At 45.7% G+C, this 20,578-nt stretch overlaps 1 protein-coding gene across 1 annotated transcript; it reads right to left on the reverse strand.

Moving 5' to 3' along the window:
- Positions 1 to 5,844: 5,844 nt before the first annotated feature.
- Rsl24d1 (ribosomal L24 domain containing 1) lies at positions 5,845 to 15,041 on the reverse strand. Its single transcript, XM_052187809.1, has 6 exons — positions 14,895 to 15,041; positions 13,066 to 13,179; positions 11,641 to 11,713; positions 10,521 to 10,584; positions 8,041 to 8,126; positions 5,845 to 6,966 (listed from the first exon to the last, which is right to left on the reverse strand). Exons 1-6 carry the CDS (start codon positions 14,973 to 14,975, stop codon positions 6,893 to 6,895), a joined length of 492 nt encoding a protein of 163 aa, XP_052043769.1. The 5' UTR covers positions 14,976 to 15,041; the 3' UTR covers positions 5,845 to 6,892.
- Between the last annotated feature and the right edge of the window lie 5,537 nt (positions 15,042 to 20,578).

The raw sequence follows: 20,578 nt of genomic DNA on the forward strand, positions 1-20,578 counted from the left end.
AGGTCCACATTAGGGAGAGAACCAAGACCAGGCACAGCCAGAGCTGTTTGCATATTTGCATGGCAGACTCTGACAACCAGCTGTGCATACTCAAGAAGCAATGGAAGTAAAGGGGGAAAAGTGCCAAGTTGTTTCAGAAGAGAGGTCCCAATCACAGCTGCCTCACTGAGAATGAGAGCTGAGGGCTGGAGCAATGACTAGCAGTTAGGAGCACTTGCTACTCTTGCAAAGTACCCAGGTTCAGTTCCCAGCATGCACGCTGGGCAGTTCCCGACTACACGTAACTCAAGCTCCAGAGGGATCTGACGCCACGGGCCAGGGTGGACGCCTGCCGCACCTGCACATACCTACAATGACTTAAAACAAAAGTAAACCTTTAAAAGAATTACAAAAAGAGAAACCTGAATAAACTGAAAAATGAACAATTTAACACCCATCCCTCAATCTTATTCATTCAGAATTGCCCACCTTTATCTATGACATCCTGACGGATTCCATCTGATCTGTTTCCCCCAGTGTCCCCAGTGTCCCCAGCGTCTAGTTATGCCTGGCACGTGGCAGTCGCTCAATAGTATTTCTGAACAAATGGAGAGTTTAATGAAGACTAATGGACGAAACTCCAAATGCCCTGCAGATTGCTAGAATGTTTTAACTTACTTTATCCAAAACGACATTTGGAAAAAATCCTTGAGTAACAGACTAGAAATAAATAAATTCTGCCTCCCCCAAACAAGGAAGAGTGTTAAAGAGATGTGACAGAGGCTAACGGATAGCTTGCAGGAGCTGGGTTTGGTTCCCAGTATCAACACGGTAGCTCACAACTGCCTGTAACTTCAACTCTAGGAGTTCTGACTCATAGTTTCTAGCTCCCAAGGACACTGCTATCATGTGCACATAGATACACAGACATACACACATAATTTAAAAATACAAATAAATCTTTTAAAAGGAAGAGAATATGTAAAAGCCCAAGACCTGCACACATCAGCGCAGTGCAGTTTCAGGAAGAGGCTTTGGTAGCAGTGGGGCAGGAAGCACTGGGTAGCTTGTGGGGGTTATACAGCTGCTTTCCCTGGAAGAACCAGCAATGAGAAAAAAAAAGGCTGCTGTGATGATCATCTCAAGACAAAGATTCAGCTCACTGAGGTTCTGTGGAGGCTGTCTGACCTGAGGCTGAATCATTTATCTGAATTCACTCTGTCCACCCAGCTATAATTAGTGAACCCTGAATCCTGGTGTCCCTTCGAAAAGCACACTGAGGTAACAAAACAGATCTGAGACGGTTCCCCACGCTCTCTGCTACTGCTCAGCTGCAGGGGGCGTAAGACTCTTCTAGGTAAAAACCACTATGCCTTCCACACACATATCTACCTCACCTCTCCTCGGAGTTGGGTAAGTTTGTTATGTATATGACAAGCTATACCATGGCGTGTCCATCAAGAGGAAGGCAGAGCTGTGACGAATGCTCAAGCAGGTGTCTTAACCAGGCCTTTCCGAAACAAGCGAATTAAAGATGAAATATACAGAGTGCAACAAATGGACCACAAAATCCTCCTGCTCATATCCGCCCAAACAAAATACTAATCAAACCCCAATTAAAAATGGACATGATTAGCCGGGCGGTGGTGGCACACACCTGTAATCTCAGCACTCTGGGAAGCAGAGGCAGACGGATTTCTGAGTTCCAGGCCAACCTGGTCTACAGAGTGAGTTCCAGGACAGCCAGGGCTATACAGAGAAACCCTGTCTTGAAAAAAAACAAATCCAAAAAACCAAAAAGGACATGATTGCCTTTGGACCACAGTTCATCTTAAAAGCCAAGAAACATCCATCAGCCTCCCTGGTGGAGTTAGCAGGAAAATTATGTAACTGCTGCTATCATTATCCCAGCAGCACGCAAAAACTGTTCCCATTATTCCAGTGAGCTCCTTAATATTGCAAAGAAACAGAGTCCTTAGCAAGGTGCCTCCTAAGAAAGCTCTGTTCCCATAAATTACGAAAACAAGAAATTTTAAATGCTCTCCTCTGGAAGGCATCAGAATCACTTGGTTCTTGAAACCACTAACACCTGGGCTCCAGTTACAGACACACCTATTGCACTGCTCTCTAGTAAGAAGGACCCAGGCTCCAGGAACAGAAATCTGTGCCAGGCAGTTCCAAGGCGCAATCAACCAACTGCAGCTTCAAGGCCACTCGAACACCACTGTATGTAGCACAGCCTCAACTGTTTTGACCCAAACTTCTGGGCTGTCTTAGTATACTTTGTGCTATGGTTAACAGGATGCCTGAGAAAGGATTGTTTATAAAAAGCATGTAACTGCTTTACAGATCTGGAGGCTGGGAATTGGAGGTCAAAGAGTTGCCTGCACTCACGGTCCTCATGCTGCAACTTTTTTTTGTTTTGTTTTGTTTTTGGATTTGGTTTTTTCGAGACAGGGTTTCTCTGTGTAGCCCTGGCTGTCCTGGAACTCACTCTGTAGACCAGGTTGGCCTCAAACTCAGAAATCCGCCTGCCTCTGCCTCCCAAAGTGCTGGGATTACAGACGTGCGCCACCACGCTCATGCTACATCTTACCACGGCTGAATGTGGGTGGGCAAGAGCTCAACTTCCTGGCTGCAAACAATTCCAGCTAAGCCCCGCCTAATACTGTTAAACTGGCTGCTACATTCCCAGCAAGGACTTTTGGGGAGGACACACTTGAAGCCATAACAGAGTCTTAACGTCTAATGACTTCGCATCCATTCCAAGGGCTGTTACTCGGGTTCTCTATAGAACAGAATAAAGAGAATGAATGTGTATGTTATAAGGAGGCTCATTAGACTGGCTTACATTATAGTCCAGGCATCCCAACACTAGCTGTCTCGAACTAGAGGCCAGCACCCTGGTTGTTCAGTCCATGAGGCAGATGTCTCAGCAGTCTGACCTGAGCACTGGAGGACCGGGAGAGCAGTGGTCTAATGATGCGGCAACACAATGAAGTTTTGCCAGAAGTGAAGGCAAGAAGAAGAAGTTTCCTTCTCCCACATCCTCCCTTTGATATGGGCTGCTGTGGCCGGCTTCCCATTTCAAATCATCAAAGAAGTCCCTCATAGGAGCACCCAGCAACTTGTGTTGTAGATTTAAATTGTCCTGTAAGGCATGAAGCACAGCCTGGAGGTGGTGGCACACACCTTTGATCCCAGCACTTTAGAGACAGAGGCAAGCGGATCTGGGTGAATTCCAGGCCAGCCTGGTCTACAGAGTGAGTTCTAGGACAGCCAGGGTTACCATCTATGAAAAACCAGAGGAAGAAATAAAAAAGACATGAACTCCAGCTAGCATACCTTCCAGTGACTTTCTTAGCTTCAACAAACCAGATCAAACACAATCTTACACACAGCACAGCAGCAAACATTCCTAAATTAATGAGTACTGAATTGAAACTGCTCAAAAATGAAAAGGAGTGTTGAGAAAATTTGGAATTCTCCAGATACCTAGACTGGCTCCCCAAAGCCTTCACGTCACGGCATGTGCTGCCTCAGAACACCAGTCACAGATGACCGACCACCAACCTCCAAGTGCCCACCTCCATCAACCACTTCAACAACCTCAAAACATCTCACTTCCTCCTGGTACTCTCTTCCTCAGCACCAGCTACACACCCAGCCACACCCCTGTGCCAGTGAGGACAGAGCTCAAAGCTACACGCCAGTACTTACCTGATCAAAGTTCTTTTTCTCAGGGGCCAGGAGAGATGGCTCAGTAGTTAGAGCACTGGCTGCCTGCCCAGGCGATAGAGGGTTTGATTTCTCAGTTCCAGGGATATGATGCCCTCTTCTGTCTTCTGTGGGTACCGCATGCATGTGGTACACTGACATACATGCAGGCAAAACATCCATACACATACAATCTTTAAGCAAATGTAAAAATAAATTTTTTGAAAGAAATACTTCATGTGAAATGATTTTCATTGAACACATCTCAGTTCTTCTGTTCAGTTTCTCCAACCAACTGCTCTCAAGGCAAAGCAGCAAGCTCCCAAGTTAGCAAGGTAGAAAGCTTGGTGCCCAACACTACCATTTTAAAAACATACTCATAATAAAACAAACAAAAGCACAGCGTGTCCTGAAAAAACTGCTTTCTCCTCACAGACCACTGTCCTTATTCACATTATTAATGGCGATCAGAATTCCTCCCCCTACCCCCATTCCTTATCAATAACACAAGGCAGGGCTGCAGAGGCATCATCAGTTAAAAGCACTGGCCGTTCTTGCAGAGCACCCAGTTTCCATCCCCAGCACCCACATAGCAGTGCACCAGTCTGTACCTCTAGTTCCAGGGGTTCCAGCACCCTCTATGTATACAGACATACATATATAAATAAAATAAATCTTTTAAAATAGAACATAAAAGATCATTCGAGATAGTTTCTAGTGAACATTTCTGAACTAGTTGAGTGTTTGCCTTCTTATGCTTACAACTCTACATCTCTAGAAGCCTTGAATTTACACAGTTCAACTTACTTATCAAGAGTGAAAGGCCAGACTGGAGAGATGGCTCAGCGGTTAAGAGCACTGACTGCTCTTCCAGAGGTCCTGAGTTCAAATCCACACATGGTGGCTCATAGTCATCTGTAATGGGATCTGATGCCCTCTTCTGGGGTGTCTGAAGACTACTTTCTCCAGACACGGACACTCTCCAGAGGCAAAACAGGGACTGCCCCTAAGAAGGGAGTCTCCCTTCTCCCTTTTTTTTTTGTTCAGCGGGTTCCCCAACAGTGTGGGATAAAAGCCAGCTTCACAGCAGCTATGACTAGCCTTGTGCTCTAGCAGGGGCGTGGTTTTGCCAGCTGCAGACAGTTCCTGTGACTGTGTGACATTTGGAATTCTGGGAACTTCTGAGAGGGTATAAATGCCAGAGCCTGGAGAGGGTGGGACACTCCAAGGCTAATTTTTTTTTTTTTTTTTTTTTTTTTTTTTGGTTTTCTCGAGACAGGGTTTCTCTGTGTAGCCCTGGCTGACCTGGAATTCACTTTGTAGACCAGGCTGGCCTCAAACTCAGAAATCCGCCTGCCTCTGCCTCCCAAGTGCTGGGAATAAAGGCATGTGCCACCACTGCCGGCTCCAAAGAGGTTACTGCTCCTTCCTTCATTGTGGTTTGTCAAGTGGTCATGGGCAAAGAGATGGGAAGAAACTAAAGACAAACAAAGCGTCTTGCCCCAAGTAACAAGGTTGTTACTCTACAACCCTAACTAGCAGATAGGAGAGTCTATACCCCCTATCCCCTCTAAACTTTCTCTCCTACCTAGTGTTGAGGGTTTGGAAGGAAGGTAGAGGTGTAAGAACCCAATAAAATAGCCCAAAAAGTACGCCTACAAGACCTGCTTCAAAAAAAATAAATAAGATTTGGCATTACTTTGTAAAAATATAATCCTAAAACTGTATAATTTATTCTAAATGCCCTATAAAACTCTATACAAGCTTAAATTGGGGCGAGGGGGTTTGAGACAAGGTCCCTGCTGTGTAGCTCCTGCTCCAGCTCTAGATGTTCTCCACCTCCAACCACACAGGGTTTCACTGTGTAGCCCTGGCTGTCCTGAACTCGATCTATAGACCAGGCTGGCCTAGAACTCAGAAATCCGCCTGCCTCTGCCTCACCGACTGCTGGGATTACAGGCGTGTGCCACCACTGCCCAGCTAAAGCTTAACATTCTTAACATAATCATAATACAAAAACTACCAAGAAGTATGAAGCACGTTTCCCTGAAACTAACTATACCTCCTACTTACAGTGTGTGCAGAAGCTCATCAAAGGAACAGGCACGCACCTTTGTTCAGGACCTTTAAATACGAGATATGCAGGCATTTACTTTAGAAAGGGCTTTATTTATGTACAAATAATAGTTAGCATTCTATCCATAAAGTCTACTTTCCAAAAGCCAGAGTTTCTTTTTGGTTGTTTTTTTTTAAGGCTTGAAAAAAATCAAAACTGCTGGATATGATGGTGTGCTCACGCCTTTAACCCCAGAACTTAGAAGGCAGGGGCAGGTGGATCTTTGGGAGTTCCAAGCAGCCTGGTCTACAGAGTGACTTTCAGGACAGCCAGCACTACACAAAGAGATCCTGTCTCAAGAAAGAAAAAAAGAGGAAGGAAGGAAGGAAGGAAGGAAGGAAGGAAGGAAGGAAGGAAGGAAGGAAGGAAGGAGAGAGAGGGAGGGAGGAGGGGGAGGGGGAGGGGAGGGGAGTGAACAAGAAAAAGGAAAGAAAAGCACACACTAAACTTTGAAAGGCGCCAAGATTCTTCTGCTTCTAGATCACTGCTAGGCTGGAAGGAAAGGAGCAGCTTTCAGGACAGATGTCACGACCTGAACTGAGCATTCTCCAAAGCAAAACTAGCAAGGTGCCCTCAGGCAGTCCATCGCCCCGGCCCACCTCCACCATCACGGGTGAAGCAGGGCAGACAGCCCCACATAATCCAGCTGTGCTGTGTGCTGCCATTATGCAACTCTAAAAAGTTACTAAACAAAGAGACTCGGGTAGACATGAGAACAGTCAGTTCCTTGTGTGACCTCCATTTCAATAACCCTAATAAACAGACTATCCAATGTAGGAAAATATTACATCATTTCAAATTTCACACTGGAAGATGGTTGGCTCAAGCACGTTATGTCCACAGTTCATATCTTCATCTACACAAACATTTTCCTGTTTCCATGAGCATAACACAGTGAAGCAGCATGCTGAGCCGAGACCTGACACCCACAAGGAGATGCTTTCACAGGCTGCAATGTTTCAGGGGGAAGCACGCTGAATCACCCTTGTCTGAGGGACCTTATAGAACCAATCAATAACTCAGGGGCCGACAGTCTCCACTCGACTCCAGTGTGCACGGGGCTGGTTGCGGACAGCACTGTTAGGAAGCCTCCTCCATGTCCACATCCTCCTGTAACTGCTGCACCATTTTCTCCTCCAGCTGCTTTCCTTTGCCTTTAAAAGACGCAGAAGATGCAACGTAAATACAGTGCTCATGTGTGAGATCTTCAAAAATGTAAACCACAGGAACTTAAGAATGAATCTACAAAATTAATTCCAGCATTCTACAAAGCATCCTGACTGCCCTACAGTAGTAGCCATTTCTAAAAGTTAGGAATACTAGACAAACTCAGCCATGTATTAGGAATGCACAAAGCATTCTACAAATGCATCATTTCAAACCTCTGCAAACCCTGTTGAACTGTGAGGACCCAGAGAGATCCACATGCCCTCCTCCATCACTGGACCAGAAGACTGAGAACTAAAGGAAGCAGAGTCTCTGCTCTTTCTGGGCTCTGCATCACATGCATCAGAGACAAACACCCCAGGGTTTGGTCTAGTTGTTTTGATGGAATTAACTACAAACATGACTGAGGTAGTTCCTTCACACAAATCCAATCAAGACCTAATTACAGAGTTTGCCTTTACTAAAATTTAGTCAATTTCTCTCTCCCTTTAAGTAATCTGCATTAAGAAAGAATCAATTCTGTACAAGATTATATTTGCTCCTGGCTACACAAAAGACTAGAAAAAAACCTGTGCCCAACTATAACAAACGGAAGGTTTTATTACAAAGTGCCCCTGGAATATGGTACCAGGATCACCTGGAGAGCTACAGAGGACCTGGGCTTTTTTGTGTTTATACTTGAAGTTCCCCAGATTATTCCAAAACAAACCCAAGGTTGAGAGCCGATAACATGAAGTGTCTTTTAATCAAAAGTATGAGGCAAACATCACCTATGCAATTATTGCACAAATAATTTTGTTCAACTTAAAAGGGCATGTGTGGAAGAATGAAAGGAAAACCCGGTAAGCCACAGCCTCCACAGCGGGGAGCCACTGAGCGAGGGGAGTCACTGAGCGAGGGGAGCCACTGAGCGAGGAGAGCCACTGAGCGAGGAGAGCCACTGAGCGAGGGGAGCCACTGAGCGAGCGGCACATTACAGACAGTGCCACCAAGGCACATTTGGAGCATGAGCTCACACACGCTCACACAACCACAACGTCCACTCCTGTCTCTCCACTCACCTGCGAGAGGAGCCCGGATAAGATGGATGTTCTGCTTGACCTCCTTGATGTCCTGAACCTTCTGCAGCTCTTTGTTTTTCTTCAACCTGTGATATAATGCATCAAAGGCACACTTGAGTGACCAAACTTCTGAGACTTTAACTCCCACCCCAGCTTCTGCATTCACTAATGCCACTGGCTGCATGGGGCACTGGCTGCATGGGGCACTGGCCCGGGTGAGGACGCAAAGGCTGGCCACCCTTCTGCTCCTCCCTATTCTCCGCCTCCCACTCGGCAACAACTGCTACAAGTCAACAAGGAACCAGCTGGATTCCAAACCGTATGTTTATCCATAAGCTAAGGCAAAGTCACCCTTGAGCCCTTACCAATAGATAGCCTCTCCCTTAATCTATGTCAAAATTATGTCCAAGTTTCTAATAAACAGGGTTTATATCCCTAGCAACCTGTTCACCACACCCATTGTGCCTAGTGTGATGCAATGGCGGGCTCAATTACTATCTGCTGACAGAACAAGCATCTGACTGAGGACTCTGATGGCAGAGCCTGTTTCCATGGCAAAGGCGCAAAGTTCTATCACACAAGACAGTCTCCCAACTGCTAGTGTGTGTCCTTCCTCCTTGCAGAGCAGTCTCTGTGCTGTGTAGCTTTGTTAGCTCTTCAGCCATTACAGGAGCCTAAAACACATAAGACATTCACCAGAAACACTGAGCTGTCCTCCAAACATCCATGCTCTCCTTCTGAAAGGCCAGAGAGCTGCCCCAGCATGCTTCTGTACCAAGACTTCCACTGTGACGAGACTTAGGCTGATTTCTGCCAGCGACACATGACTCGGTGGGTAGAGGCACTTGCCGCCAAGCTCAACTGCCTGAGTTCAATCCCAGTATAAAGAACCAACTCCTTCAAGATGTCCTCTGATCTGAGCACCACATACTCACCATGACCCTGTTCACACACACCATGACACACACACACACTTAGGCTGGGTGTGGGGCATACTCCTTTAATCCAGCACTCAAGATAGTAGAGGCAGCTGAGTCTCCGAGTTCCAGGCCAGAGAGAGCTATACAGTAAGACAGTGTCTCAAATGACAAAAAATAAACAAGAAAAACAATGAGACGTCAGGAGAAATGGCTCAGTGGTTAAAAGCACTGCTTGCTGTTGCAGAGAGCCTGAGTTCTCCCAGGGCCCGCATGGTGGCCCACAACTGTCTGTGACTCTAGTTACAGATCTGATGCCTTTTTCTGACTCTGTAGGCAGTGCATACTCATTTGTATATACAAAATAAAAATCAACCTTTTTTTAAGAATCAATAAACAGATAAAGGCATTAAAGCCAGAGCTCACCCGGCCAGTACGGGGAAAGGGTGTGCTGCCAGGAGACAACCAAGAACTAAAAGCAGGAATACGACTTGTCTCCCACAGTGGAGAGCCCAGGACTCCTCTGGGCAGATGTGGGCCACACAGAACATCACAACAAACAACAACAGGAGCCACACCCTCCGAACACCACAGGAGGCCACGGACACAGACCCGTGTGCTGCTGGGAATGAAGGAGAGTCAGAAAGCTGAGAAAAGGAGAGCTGTTTCCCACATGAGAACATCTCACACTGACTGAGACCAGACTCCCTGATGGAGGCTGAAAACAAGAACAAGTCTGAGGAATTTTTCCAGAATCTTCTTCATTATCAATTATCAAGGACAAAACAAGTCTAACTTTGTTCGGGAGAAACCCATAGACAACACTGTAACCAAAGAGTCAAAGTTAACAGGGACAGGACACATGAGCAAGGACACCATGGTGGCAGGGCCTTCCTTCCATGCCATCTACTAAACTGCACCATGAGGAAAGGCAGAGAAGCCTAATGGAGAAACGTTCTGAACAACCGGTACGCAAGGTCCCTGACAGCTATGTCCTCTGCAAAACCTTTACACCTGAAGGACAAAGCAAGACAGGGCCTGTCCATGTATAGGAGCCCAGAGAGACAGGACCCTGTCACTATTCAGGAAGCAGAAGCAGCCTCTGCTGGCCACATGACAGTCCTGCACCATGTCCACTTCCTCATTTGAAATCACACAGTGTTTAAGGAAAGATTCTTACGAGGGACGGACAGCCTGCGGCACACGGAGCAAGCAAGAAGGACTCGAGTGTCAGCTGGCTGCGGTGACAGTGGAAATACAGAGAACACTGAGGTGCTCTCACACTTGTTCTTCCGAGGTTTTTTAAGGTATAATGTTATGTCAAAACAAAAAGGGTTTTAAAAATACCAGAGCCACCGGGCAGTGGTGGCGCATGCCTTTAATCCCAGCACTTGGGAGGCAGAGGCAGGTGGATTTCTGAGTTCGAGGCCAGCCTGGTCTACAGAGTAAGTTCCAGGACAGCCAGGGCTACACAGAGAAACCCTGTCTCAAGAAAACTGGAAAAAAAAAAAAATACCAGTGCCTCTAGAAATCTCACAAGTATTCTTCTACAAATATACATACCTGTTCATTATAAATTTAGCCTGGCGCTTCTGTTTGATCTCTTCAACTCTCTTCATTGCATCAACTACAAAAAAAAAAAATTATAGTCATCAAATGTATCCACATAGCCCTTCAAATACATAGCATGACTTTGGCTTAAATGAAAAAATTCACTACAAACTAGTGAGAGAACTAAAGGTATGAGATGTTAGCTGTACTCACAAGTCAGGCTTAGTAACTGCATAAAACAGTTTAGGAAACAATGTTAGACTCCCATACTGTCTACATGAAACTTTCAAAAAGTTTGCTTTTAGGATTCAATACAAAAGATTAACAGAATCCATTCAGGGAAGAAAAGCAGTATGGTCCTGCTTCTTAGCAGCATTCCCAGATGTGGGAATGAGCCTGTGAACACCTGAACCAGTCAACAGGAACAAGAACTGAGGGCTACTCCATGGCGGGCGGGGCCTGAGTCTGCTCTGCAAGCTGAAGGCTGTGTGAAAGCAGCCATGGGAAGGAGCAAATGCACGGGGGACCTGTCACACACTAAAGCACTGCAACCTAAGAGTCACACAGCAGACACCTAGATACCTGTCTACTTGGAAGGAGAGGGGCAACACACACACACACACACACACACACACACACACACACGTGCTGAACACTGCTGCTTTCAAATTTGGGGCCTGTTACTTCATATTAATTGGATGTACCCTTGCAATCTGCACCAACTGACCTCCGTACAGCGTCTCATCTTACCGTGCAAGGCACACAAAACACCAGACCGGAGCAGCCAGTCTAGCATACTGGGTCTGACTACTTCCTAACCAGGTCTCACCTCACACCTAAAACATTCTCTGTATTTATTCTTTCAAGTTTGTGGTTTTTGTTTTGGGTGGACACTTCAAGCTTACTAATAACATTATTTGTATATGGCTATACCAGTCAATGCCTGAGGAATCCAAATTCAGCCAAATTCTAAAAAGAACCTTGAACAACTTACAATTAAAGACATAAACCAACAGGACCATTCACGAGAGATGAAAAAGAGCCAAGCAATAAAGTAAGTTTGTTGTTTACATAACACGCCAGCAGTTTAAAGTCCCAGAAGGCCCACAGTCCCTGCTACCCCAGGACTTACTAGTTTTATTCCACAGCTCTCGTTGGTATTTCACAGGCTCGTTTCTACGTTTTTCAAATTCAAATGAGTTGTCCTATAAGACAGAACAGAGGGTTGACAAGGAAAGATGGCCAGCAAGCACGGTTTAAAAGTCTCCTTTGCACAAAATCCTAAGTGGACACATATTAGTTATACCGGAGAATACTAGCTTTCCACTAGCTGAAAACAGCTCTTTTCTGAGGGAGTCTCAGAGGGAAAGGAGCATCGTTTCCTCCTTCCCTCCCTTAATGGCTGTCCACAAACTGTGAGAATTACAGACAAACTAAAAGGCTTCCCTAATTTCTGAGTTCCGGATGAGAATCACAGGCAGAAATTCCATTATATGAACCATTTTTCATAGATCAAGTCAAATGCCAAGAATTCGTATTGTTTCTATCTAAGAGCCTGTAATCGAGAAAACCACACACCTGTGGGGATAACCTGTGTGGTGCTGGGTCCTCCAAATGGGGTATTTTGATAGTTAATGAGCATTAATCGGAAGACTTGCAAGACCATCTGAAAAAGCTGCAGGTGTGCCTTTGCTTTCAAATGTAGCTGTCAGAAGATATAAAATATCAACTCTACGCTAGCTATTTCATTTACAAATGTGAGATTCTCTTCAGTGCAGTGTCCTCAGCAGTAAGGCAGCTGGGGTTGGGGAGGAGGAGGACTGGTACCCTCTCTCGGGCATTAAAGACCTCCTGCTGCCTCACCTACAGTGAAGATTGTTTTTGAAGGAGGAATTGCAATTTGGCCTTCCATCCTACACAGCACGCACCTGTGTTCACCAGACAGCCCTGAGACCGGGACCAGGGACGGGTTTAATAGATTATACCTGTAAGTTACAGGAAGGAGGCAGGTCACAGGCTTAGGAGGAAAGGCCAGCCAGAGGGGCACAACTTAAAACTTCTTCCTCCAGCAAAGGACAGCTACTGCTCTGTCACCCCCCCCCCCCCCGCTTTAGGGCCCAAGCACCCCACAGCCCGAATACCAACACTACCAAGGACATGCAGGCCTCCTCCCGGTCCTCAGAGCCCAGGTGCCCACTTCGCCCAACCCATTTAATGATATTTCTTTTTCTCTGCCAAAGCCAAAAACAATTTTATGGGAGAGAGAGGGAGTGAGGGGAAGGAAAGGAGGGAGGGAGGGAGGAAGAGGAAGGGAAAGGGAGAGGGAGAGAGACAGAAGAGAGATAGAGAGAAAAAGGTGAGGGGCAGGGAAAGGAAGGGAGGGAGAGGGAGAGGGGAGAACAACAACAAAAAGAACTCCGATGTCCTGGGGTAGGCAGTTTTTCCCTTTTCGGAAGTCTACAGAACAAGGATTTTAGGCTCATCTGAGAAGGAAGGAGACTTTCCAGAGAAACAGAAAGCAGCAGTCCGGACAGCAGGCCGCCACCGCTGTACTCACCACCGTGAGCTCTTTGCCAGCTGCTTTACGGAAGGCTTTAGTCCACCTAACCTTGCGTGGGTTCCTCTTCTTCTTAAAGTTTTTATGACACTTGGATTTGCAGAATCGGAACACCTACAGGACACTCAAGTTAAAATACTGCAGAGCTGAAGAGTCAACAATAAAATAAAAAAACATACCGTAAAGCAAAAAACAACACTCAAACACGCAACATCAGAACAGAAGGGCAGTCAAGTGTTTGACGGGTGACATACCACCATCTCTACCAGGCTAAGAACCCTGAAACAAGCAATCACCAATCCCTCTAGAGACTAATACCTTACACTAGCCTTAAGTGAAGAAATATTCTAAGAAAAGTTCCTTAAAGACCTTCTGCATTTGTTTAATTCTCGAAACCACTTTCCTGCATCCCTAGTGAGGGTGAGTTTTGAGCCACACTGAAATCCCATTTGCTTCCTTCTGTCATTCTGGCTGAAAGCACAAAATATTTTCAAAAATAAGACTGCTAATAGGTCATTCTTTCTTTTCATTTCCGGTGTCTATTCTATCATTAACTATGAGATATGGTGAATTCCTTTGTTGTTGTTGTTCTGAGTAGTCCAGGCTGGCCTGCAACTTGGAATCCTCCTGCCTCAGACTTGTACCTACTTGGATTACAGAGATTTGCTTCCATACTGTATGCTGGATGTGTCTTTAAAGATCATATTCATAAGCCGGGTGTGGTGGTGCATGCCTTTAATCCCAGCACTTGGGAGGCAGAGGCAGGCGGATTTCTGAGTTCGAGGCCAGTCTGGTCTACAGAGTGAGTTCCAGGACAGCCAGGGCTACACAGAGAAACCCTGTCTCGAAAAACCAAAACCAAACCAAACAAAACAAAACAAAAAAACCAAAAAAAAAAAAAAAATCATATTCATAGGTCTGAGTCTTTACTGTTTTAATTCCCAAAAGCAGCAGCAACTTTCAACTTATTAACACTTCGGTGTGTTCTTGAAATCAATAGTAACGCTTTTAAGAGGCTAGGGTACATTACTTTGTTACCTATAATGCCTTTAAAAATAATGCAATCTCGAGCCGGGCAGTGGTGGCACACGCCTTCAATTCCAGCACTTGGGAGGCAGAGGCAGGTGGATTTCTGAGCTCGAGGCCAGCCTGGTCTACAAAGTGAGTTCCAGGACAGCCAGGGCTTCACAGAGAAACCCTGTCTCGAAAAACCAAAAAATAGTAACAACAACTATTATTATCATTATTATTATTATTCAATCTCTGTGTGTCACTGGAAGAAACATAAAAAGTAAGGCTTTGAGGTTAATAAGTGCTAGCAAAGAAAGCTGAGTATCATAACTAAATGTGTGACCCGGTCAGAAACCTAGAAAGCATGTGCATTCGGCACAAATCATGATGATTTAGCTTACATACGTCATTCCATAGAACCTTCAAGAAGTGGGATACTGAAGGCTGCCGAAGGAGCCAGTTAGTTCCCCAAAGAACCTCCATGCTCTCTCTCCTAGCTCACCTCCAACAACAATGCAAAAGTCTATGAAGCCCAAGCACCCTGTCCATTAACTTCTACAGACGCTCCCACCTCCCACTGGTTCCTGGACGTCAGCATGAAGCCTCCTTAAGCATGAATTTCGACGACTTCCGACCCTGCGGCAGCCCAGGTGGCCTGCGGATGGGATGTGCGTCTGACAGCCAAAGAGGAGCCCTCGCCGGCAGTGAACCGAGGCCGGGTCCAGCCCAGGCCGCCCCACGGCGCTCAGAACCCGGCGCGAGTAGCGCGCGCTCCGGTCCCCCAGCCGTCCGGAGCGTGCGGGCCACGGCCGCCTCACCTTGCAGTCGTTGCGGACGAACATCATGCCGTGGCCCGGGTAGATCGGCCCGGAGCAGAAATAACACTTCTCGATCCTCATGTTGACCCCGCGTGGGACCCAACTTTCAGACCCGGAGCTTGAGCGGAAGAGCTACGTCACTTCCTAGCCGCCGGAAACAAATCTCTGATCCGACCCGGAAATGGTATTAGAGTGCGAGCTGAGCGTACAGGCTCTTCCCAAACCACGTGTGCGCAGCTGCATCAACTCCCTGCGCAGACGCAGAAGCTATAGACTGCATCTGGGAGTTTGACTCTATGGTTCTGTGACATCTTGCGTGCTCCGGAATTTTTCCCTGCATACTCATTTCATAGCGCTATTGTGGTCTTTGTGCTTTGCCACGAGTACGCTCCCCCACACCGGATTGTGGCCAAAGTCTGTTTCAAATCCAGGCTTGCCTTCCCCAAAGGACTTGGCAGGAGAACGCAAATAGAACCTTCCGCCCTGGTCTCAGGAAAGCAACCTACCAAAAGTCAGGACAGCCTGGACGAGTTGATTCTTTCCTCTCACCATGTGGGTCCCAGAGATTGATCATGGGTCACTTACTTATCCTGATTTTGTAAATTTTTTTGTCTTTTTTTTTTTTAAGATTTATTTAATATTATATCTAAGTACATTGTAGCTGTCTTCAGATGCGCCAGAAGAGGGCGTCAGATCTCATTACAGGTGGTTGTGAGCCACCATGTGGTTGCTGGGATTTGAACTCAGGACCTTCGGAAGAGCAGTCAGTGCTCTTAACCACTGAGCCATCTCTCCAGCCCCTGATTTTGTATTTTGAAAGAGGCTCTCATTTTTTGTAATCTGGAACTGGCTATGTAAACCAAGCTGGCCTCAAACTAAAAAGAGATCTCCCTACCTCTGCCTCCCTAGTACTGGGATTAAAGGGGCATACTACCGGGTGCTGGAGAGAAGGCTCTGGGGTTAAGAGCACTGGTTGTTTTTCCAGAGGACCCAGGTTTGATTCCCAGAAGCCACATGATAGTTCACAACCATATGTAACTCCAGTTCCAGATCTGATACCCTCTTCTGGCCTCCGCAGACACCAGGCATACACACAATACACTGACATATATGTAAGCAAACTTCCTACACACATAAAATTATATAATGGAGGGAGGGCATGGTTGGGGGAGGCGTCTGAAGGGATGAGCACTGGCTGCTCTTCCAGAGGACCTGGGTCCAAAGGGCATCGTGAAAATAAAAATAAATAAATTTTTAAAAAGGGAGGGATTGTGCTACCACCTTGCCTTGCTATATTTTAGATAGTATTATGTGGTTTACTTGCTTAGTATGTGCATGGTATGTGTGCTGTACCGGCCAATGTCAGAGGATGGTATAGGGTCCCCTGGAACTGGAGTTAGAGATAGGTGTGAGTCTCCCTGTGGATCCTGGGATTGAACCCAAGTCCTCTGGAAGAGCAGCCAGTGGTCTTAACCTCTGAGTCATCTCTCCAGTACCTCATTCTGTTTTTGAAGTCTCCGTCTCAATATATAGCCCAGGGTTCCCTAGAAGTCATGATCCTTCTGCCTCTGTGCTCATATTGTAGGGTGTGCCACTATGCTGGCTCAATATTCACCTACTGAACATATATTGGAATATTTAAAATATGTTCTGAGCCGGGCGGTGGTGGCGCACGCCTGTAATCCCAGCACTCTGGGAGGCAGAGGCAGGCGGATTTCTGAGTTCGAGGCCACCCTGGTCTACCGAGTGAGTTCCAGGACAGCCAGGGCTATACAGAGAAACCCTGTCTCAAAAGAACCAAAATCCAAAAAAACCAAATAAATAAATAAATAAATAAAAATAAAATAAAATATGTTCTGAGAGGCCAAACCTACTCCATCTTGGGAGCAGCCTCTATCTTAAAAGAAAAAAGTCTGAGACTTGGCTGAACCCAAGCTGCTCCCAAGGACCAGGAAGGACCACACACACACACACACACACACACACACACACACACACACAGCTTGTCCTGGTCCTAGCAACAGTTAATCAAAGACGACTCTGATGTTTCAAGTGTACTTTCAGACCATCTGTCATTGTTTACAATTGCTTCAGAGCGCCCACCTGTCCTCATACAACAGCTATTCAGTTAGATACTTGCTAGGTTATACCTGCCTTGCTTGCTCATGATTTCTTATAAAGCCTTGTCCCCTAAGACCTCGGGCTGCGCCCTCCCATTCTCCTGGCAGAGATGGCAGCGTGGCCCAAGCTAGAGCTTGTAATAAAGACTCTAATGCGTTGCATGGGAACTGGCTCCTTGGTGGGTTTTTTGTATTCATGAACACTTCCTGGCACAACACTTCAAGTAAAACATACTACTCCCGGGTGGTGGTGCACGTAGCCCGGGTACTCAGGAGGCAGAAGCGGGCAGATCTTCTAGAGGCCCAGAACAGACATGGCTACGTAGAGAAGCTTTGTTTTGAAAAGCATTAAATTCTGGCTGAGACCGGTGGTGCATGTCCTTAATACCAGCACTCAGGATGCCAAGGTAGACTGGGGGGTGGGGGTGAGGCATCTCTGTGGGTTCTACACCAGGCTGGTTTATGTAGCAAGTTTCAGGTAAGCAAGAATTACTTATTGAGGCCCTGTCAAAGGAAGAGGGAGGGGGAAGCTTTGTGCCTACCAGAAAGATGAAACGCCACATACCCTGCATTGTGGGTCTCATACGGCTCGACAGGCTTGCCTGCCCTCCTGTCCTGTCCAACTGGCCTGTGTCTCATCTTGATCAAACAGTACCACTTTTCCTGTGTGCTAGGATCAAGCCCAAGATCTTGAACATTCTAGGCAAATACTCTACCACTAAATACACCCTCAAATCCCAAAACTACAGTCTTCTGTTCCTGAGTTGATCTCACTGAACAGACTACCCCAAATACCAGTGCCTTGGGCCTCAGATCCCAAACAGATGCAACTAAGAAATGAAATAGGTTGCTCTTCTATCTTTCTGACCAGGAGATGTGGCCTTGTTGGGGGAAGTGTGCCACGGGGGCAGCTTTGAGCTTTCAAAAAGCCCACATGCTTTTCTTACTTCATTCTGATGTGTGCTTTATGGGTCAGGTTTAAGCTCTCCGCTGCTGCTCCAGGGCCAGCCTGCCCGCTGCCATGCTCCCTGCCATAGTAGTCATGGACTCATCCTCTGGACTGTAAGCCTGAATTAAACGCTTTCATATGGGGTTGGAAAGATGGCTCAGCGGTTAAGAGCGCTGACTGCTCTTCCAAAGGTCCTGAGTTCGATTCCCAACAGCCACAATGGTGGCTCACAACCATCTGTAATAGGATCTGTTGCCCTCTTCTGAAGTGTCTGAAGATAGCTACAGTGTACTTAAATATAATAGATAAATCTTTTTAAAAATGCTTTCATAAGTTTTCTCATGGCAATAGAAAATAACTAAGACACTTCCAGTGCTGTGATAAAATACCATGACCAAAAGTATCTCAGGGAACAAAGAGTTTATTTCAGCTTACAGCCTGAAGTCAGGGATAGCAGAGCAGGAACTGATATAGAAGCCATGGAGGAGTGCAGCCTATTGGCTTGCTCAGCCTGCATTCTGGGCCTGCAAGCTGTGCTCTTCCACATCTATCAAGAAATAACACAGCTGGGCAGTGGTGGTGCACACCTGTAATCCCAGCACTTGGGAGGCAGAGGCAGGTGGATTTCTGAGTTTGAGGCCAGCCTGGTCTACAGAATATAGTCAGGGCTATACAAAGAAACCCTGTCTTGAGAAAAAATAAAAACAAAAACCAAAAAAAGAAGAGGAGGAAGAAGGAGAAGGGAGGGAAGGAAGGAGAGAAGGAAGGAAGGAAAGAAAAAAAGAGAGAGAAAGAAAAAGAAAGAGAGACAGAAGAGAGAGAGAAGAAGAAAGAAAGAAAGAAAGAAAGAAAGAAAGAAAGAAAGAAAGAAAGAAAGAAAGAAAGAAAGAAAGAAAGAAAGAAAGCACCACAGGTTTATCCACGGGCCTGCTTATTAGGAGCATTTTCTCAGCTGAGGTAACTTGTGTCAAGCCGACATAAAACCCAGACAGAATAGACATCTTTGTCAACACAACAAGACTCCATTGACAGGGAGAAGAGAGGAAAACTTGGGAAGGGATGAACATTAAAATGAGTGAGGAAAAAAAACAAGAGCAAAAGGGGGAAGAAATAGCTTAATTTAAAAATAATTTAAAATTAATGTATGTGAGTCTGGAGAGATGGTTCTGTACTTAAGAGCAGTTTTTCTTGTGAAGGACCTAGATTCGGTTCCTAGGAAGCACACGATAGCCAGACACCACCTGTAACTCCAGTTTCAGGAGTAAGCAGCTGTCTTCTGGTCCCACAAGCAATGCTACACACATAGTACATATACATATATGTAGGCAAAACATGCATTCTCATAGAATTCAAAAATAAATACTGGGGATGGAGAGATGTCTCAGCAGTTAAAAACATATCCTCCTCATGTGGTTCATAACTATTTAACCCCAGCTACAAGAGATCAGAATCTCTAGCCTCAACAGGCACCCATATGCACATGAGAACACACACACACACACACCTCCCCCAATTTTTCCTTTCTTTTCCCTGTCAGTGAGTCTTGCTGTGTTGTCATGTGTGTGTGTGTATACACAGTGAGTCTTGCTGTGTTGTCGTGTGTGTGTACACTAAGACAGCTGTGGTAGCCCATGCTTTTAATCCCAGCACTCAGGAGGCAGAGAGAGAGAGAGGCAGGTGGATCTATTAAATGTACATGTATATAGTTTCAGGAATGTAATGGATACTAGAATGCCTCTCTTTTGGACGCCATTCATAAATACACCTTTCCCTCCTTCATATAATTTTGTCTACATGTGCAAGTGACTATGGGAACTGGCTCTCTTCTTCCCCTACTGTGGGTTCCAGAGATTGAACTCAGGCCCTCAGCCTTGGTAGCAGGCACCCTTACCTACTGAGTCATCTCTCTGGCCACTCAACCAGTTTTCTATGTATTTTGATAAAGTAATTCATCTATAAAGATAGCAATAATGATGACCAATAAATCTAGTTTAACAGTGAGAGTAAATGTACCTTCTCAGATATACACATTTGACGAAGGTGGGTAATCAAAAAAAAAAAAAAAAAAAAAGGGAGAGCTTAAAAATCAACAGAAGCCAGGCAGTGGTAGCTCATGCCTCTAATCCCAGAATTTTGGAGGCAGAGGCAGACAGATTTCTGAGTTCGAGGCCAGCCTGGTCTACAGAGTGAGTTCCAGGACAGCCAGGTCTATACAGAGAAAGCCTGTCTAGTAAAACAAAAAACAAACAAACAAAAAAAAAAAAACAAAAAAAAATCAACGGAAAAGCTATACACATAGACAAAACAAACTGGCAACATTGACTCTAAATAAGTGAAAGTCGCTGTCACAGTGCTTGGGGAGATGATAAATTCTTACATCAATCATTTTTAGGACTGTTTGGAATTATAATAAATTTTAAAATGCTTATTCTTCAATTCCACTCAAAAGTTGTGCTACGATGAAAAGTACCAGTAAAAAATTTAAGTAATTTCTGTTCAAGAAATGCATGGCCTTGAGAATGTAAGGAACACCAACAATCTTGATCCAGTGGAAAACTTCAAAGGGCGCCGGGCTCTACTGCGCATGACGCCACATGCATTGCTTTGCCTATTTC

The sequence above is a fragment of the Apodemus sylvaticus genome, chromosome 7 (genome assembly GCF_947179515.1).
Source record: "Apodemus sylvaticus chromosome 7, mApoSyl1.1, whole genome shotgun sequence".
NCBI classification, from domain to species: Eukaryota; Metazoa; Chordata; class Mammalia; order Rodentia; family Muridae; genus Apodemus; species Apodemus sylvaticus.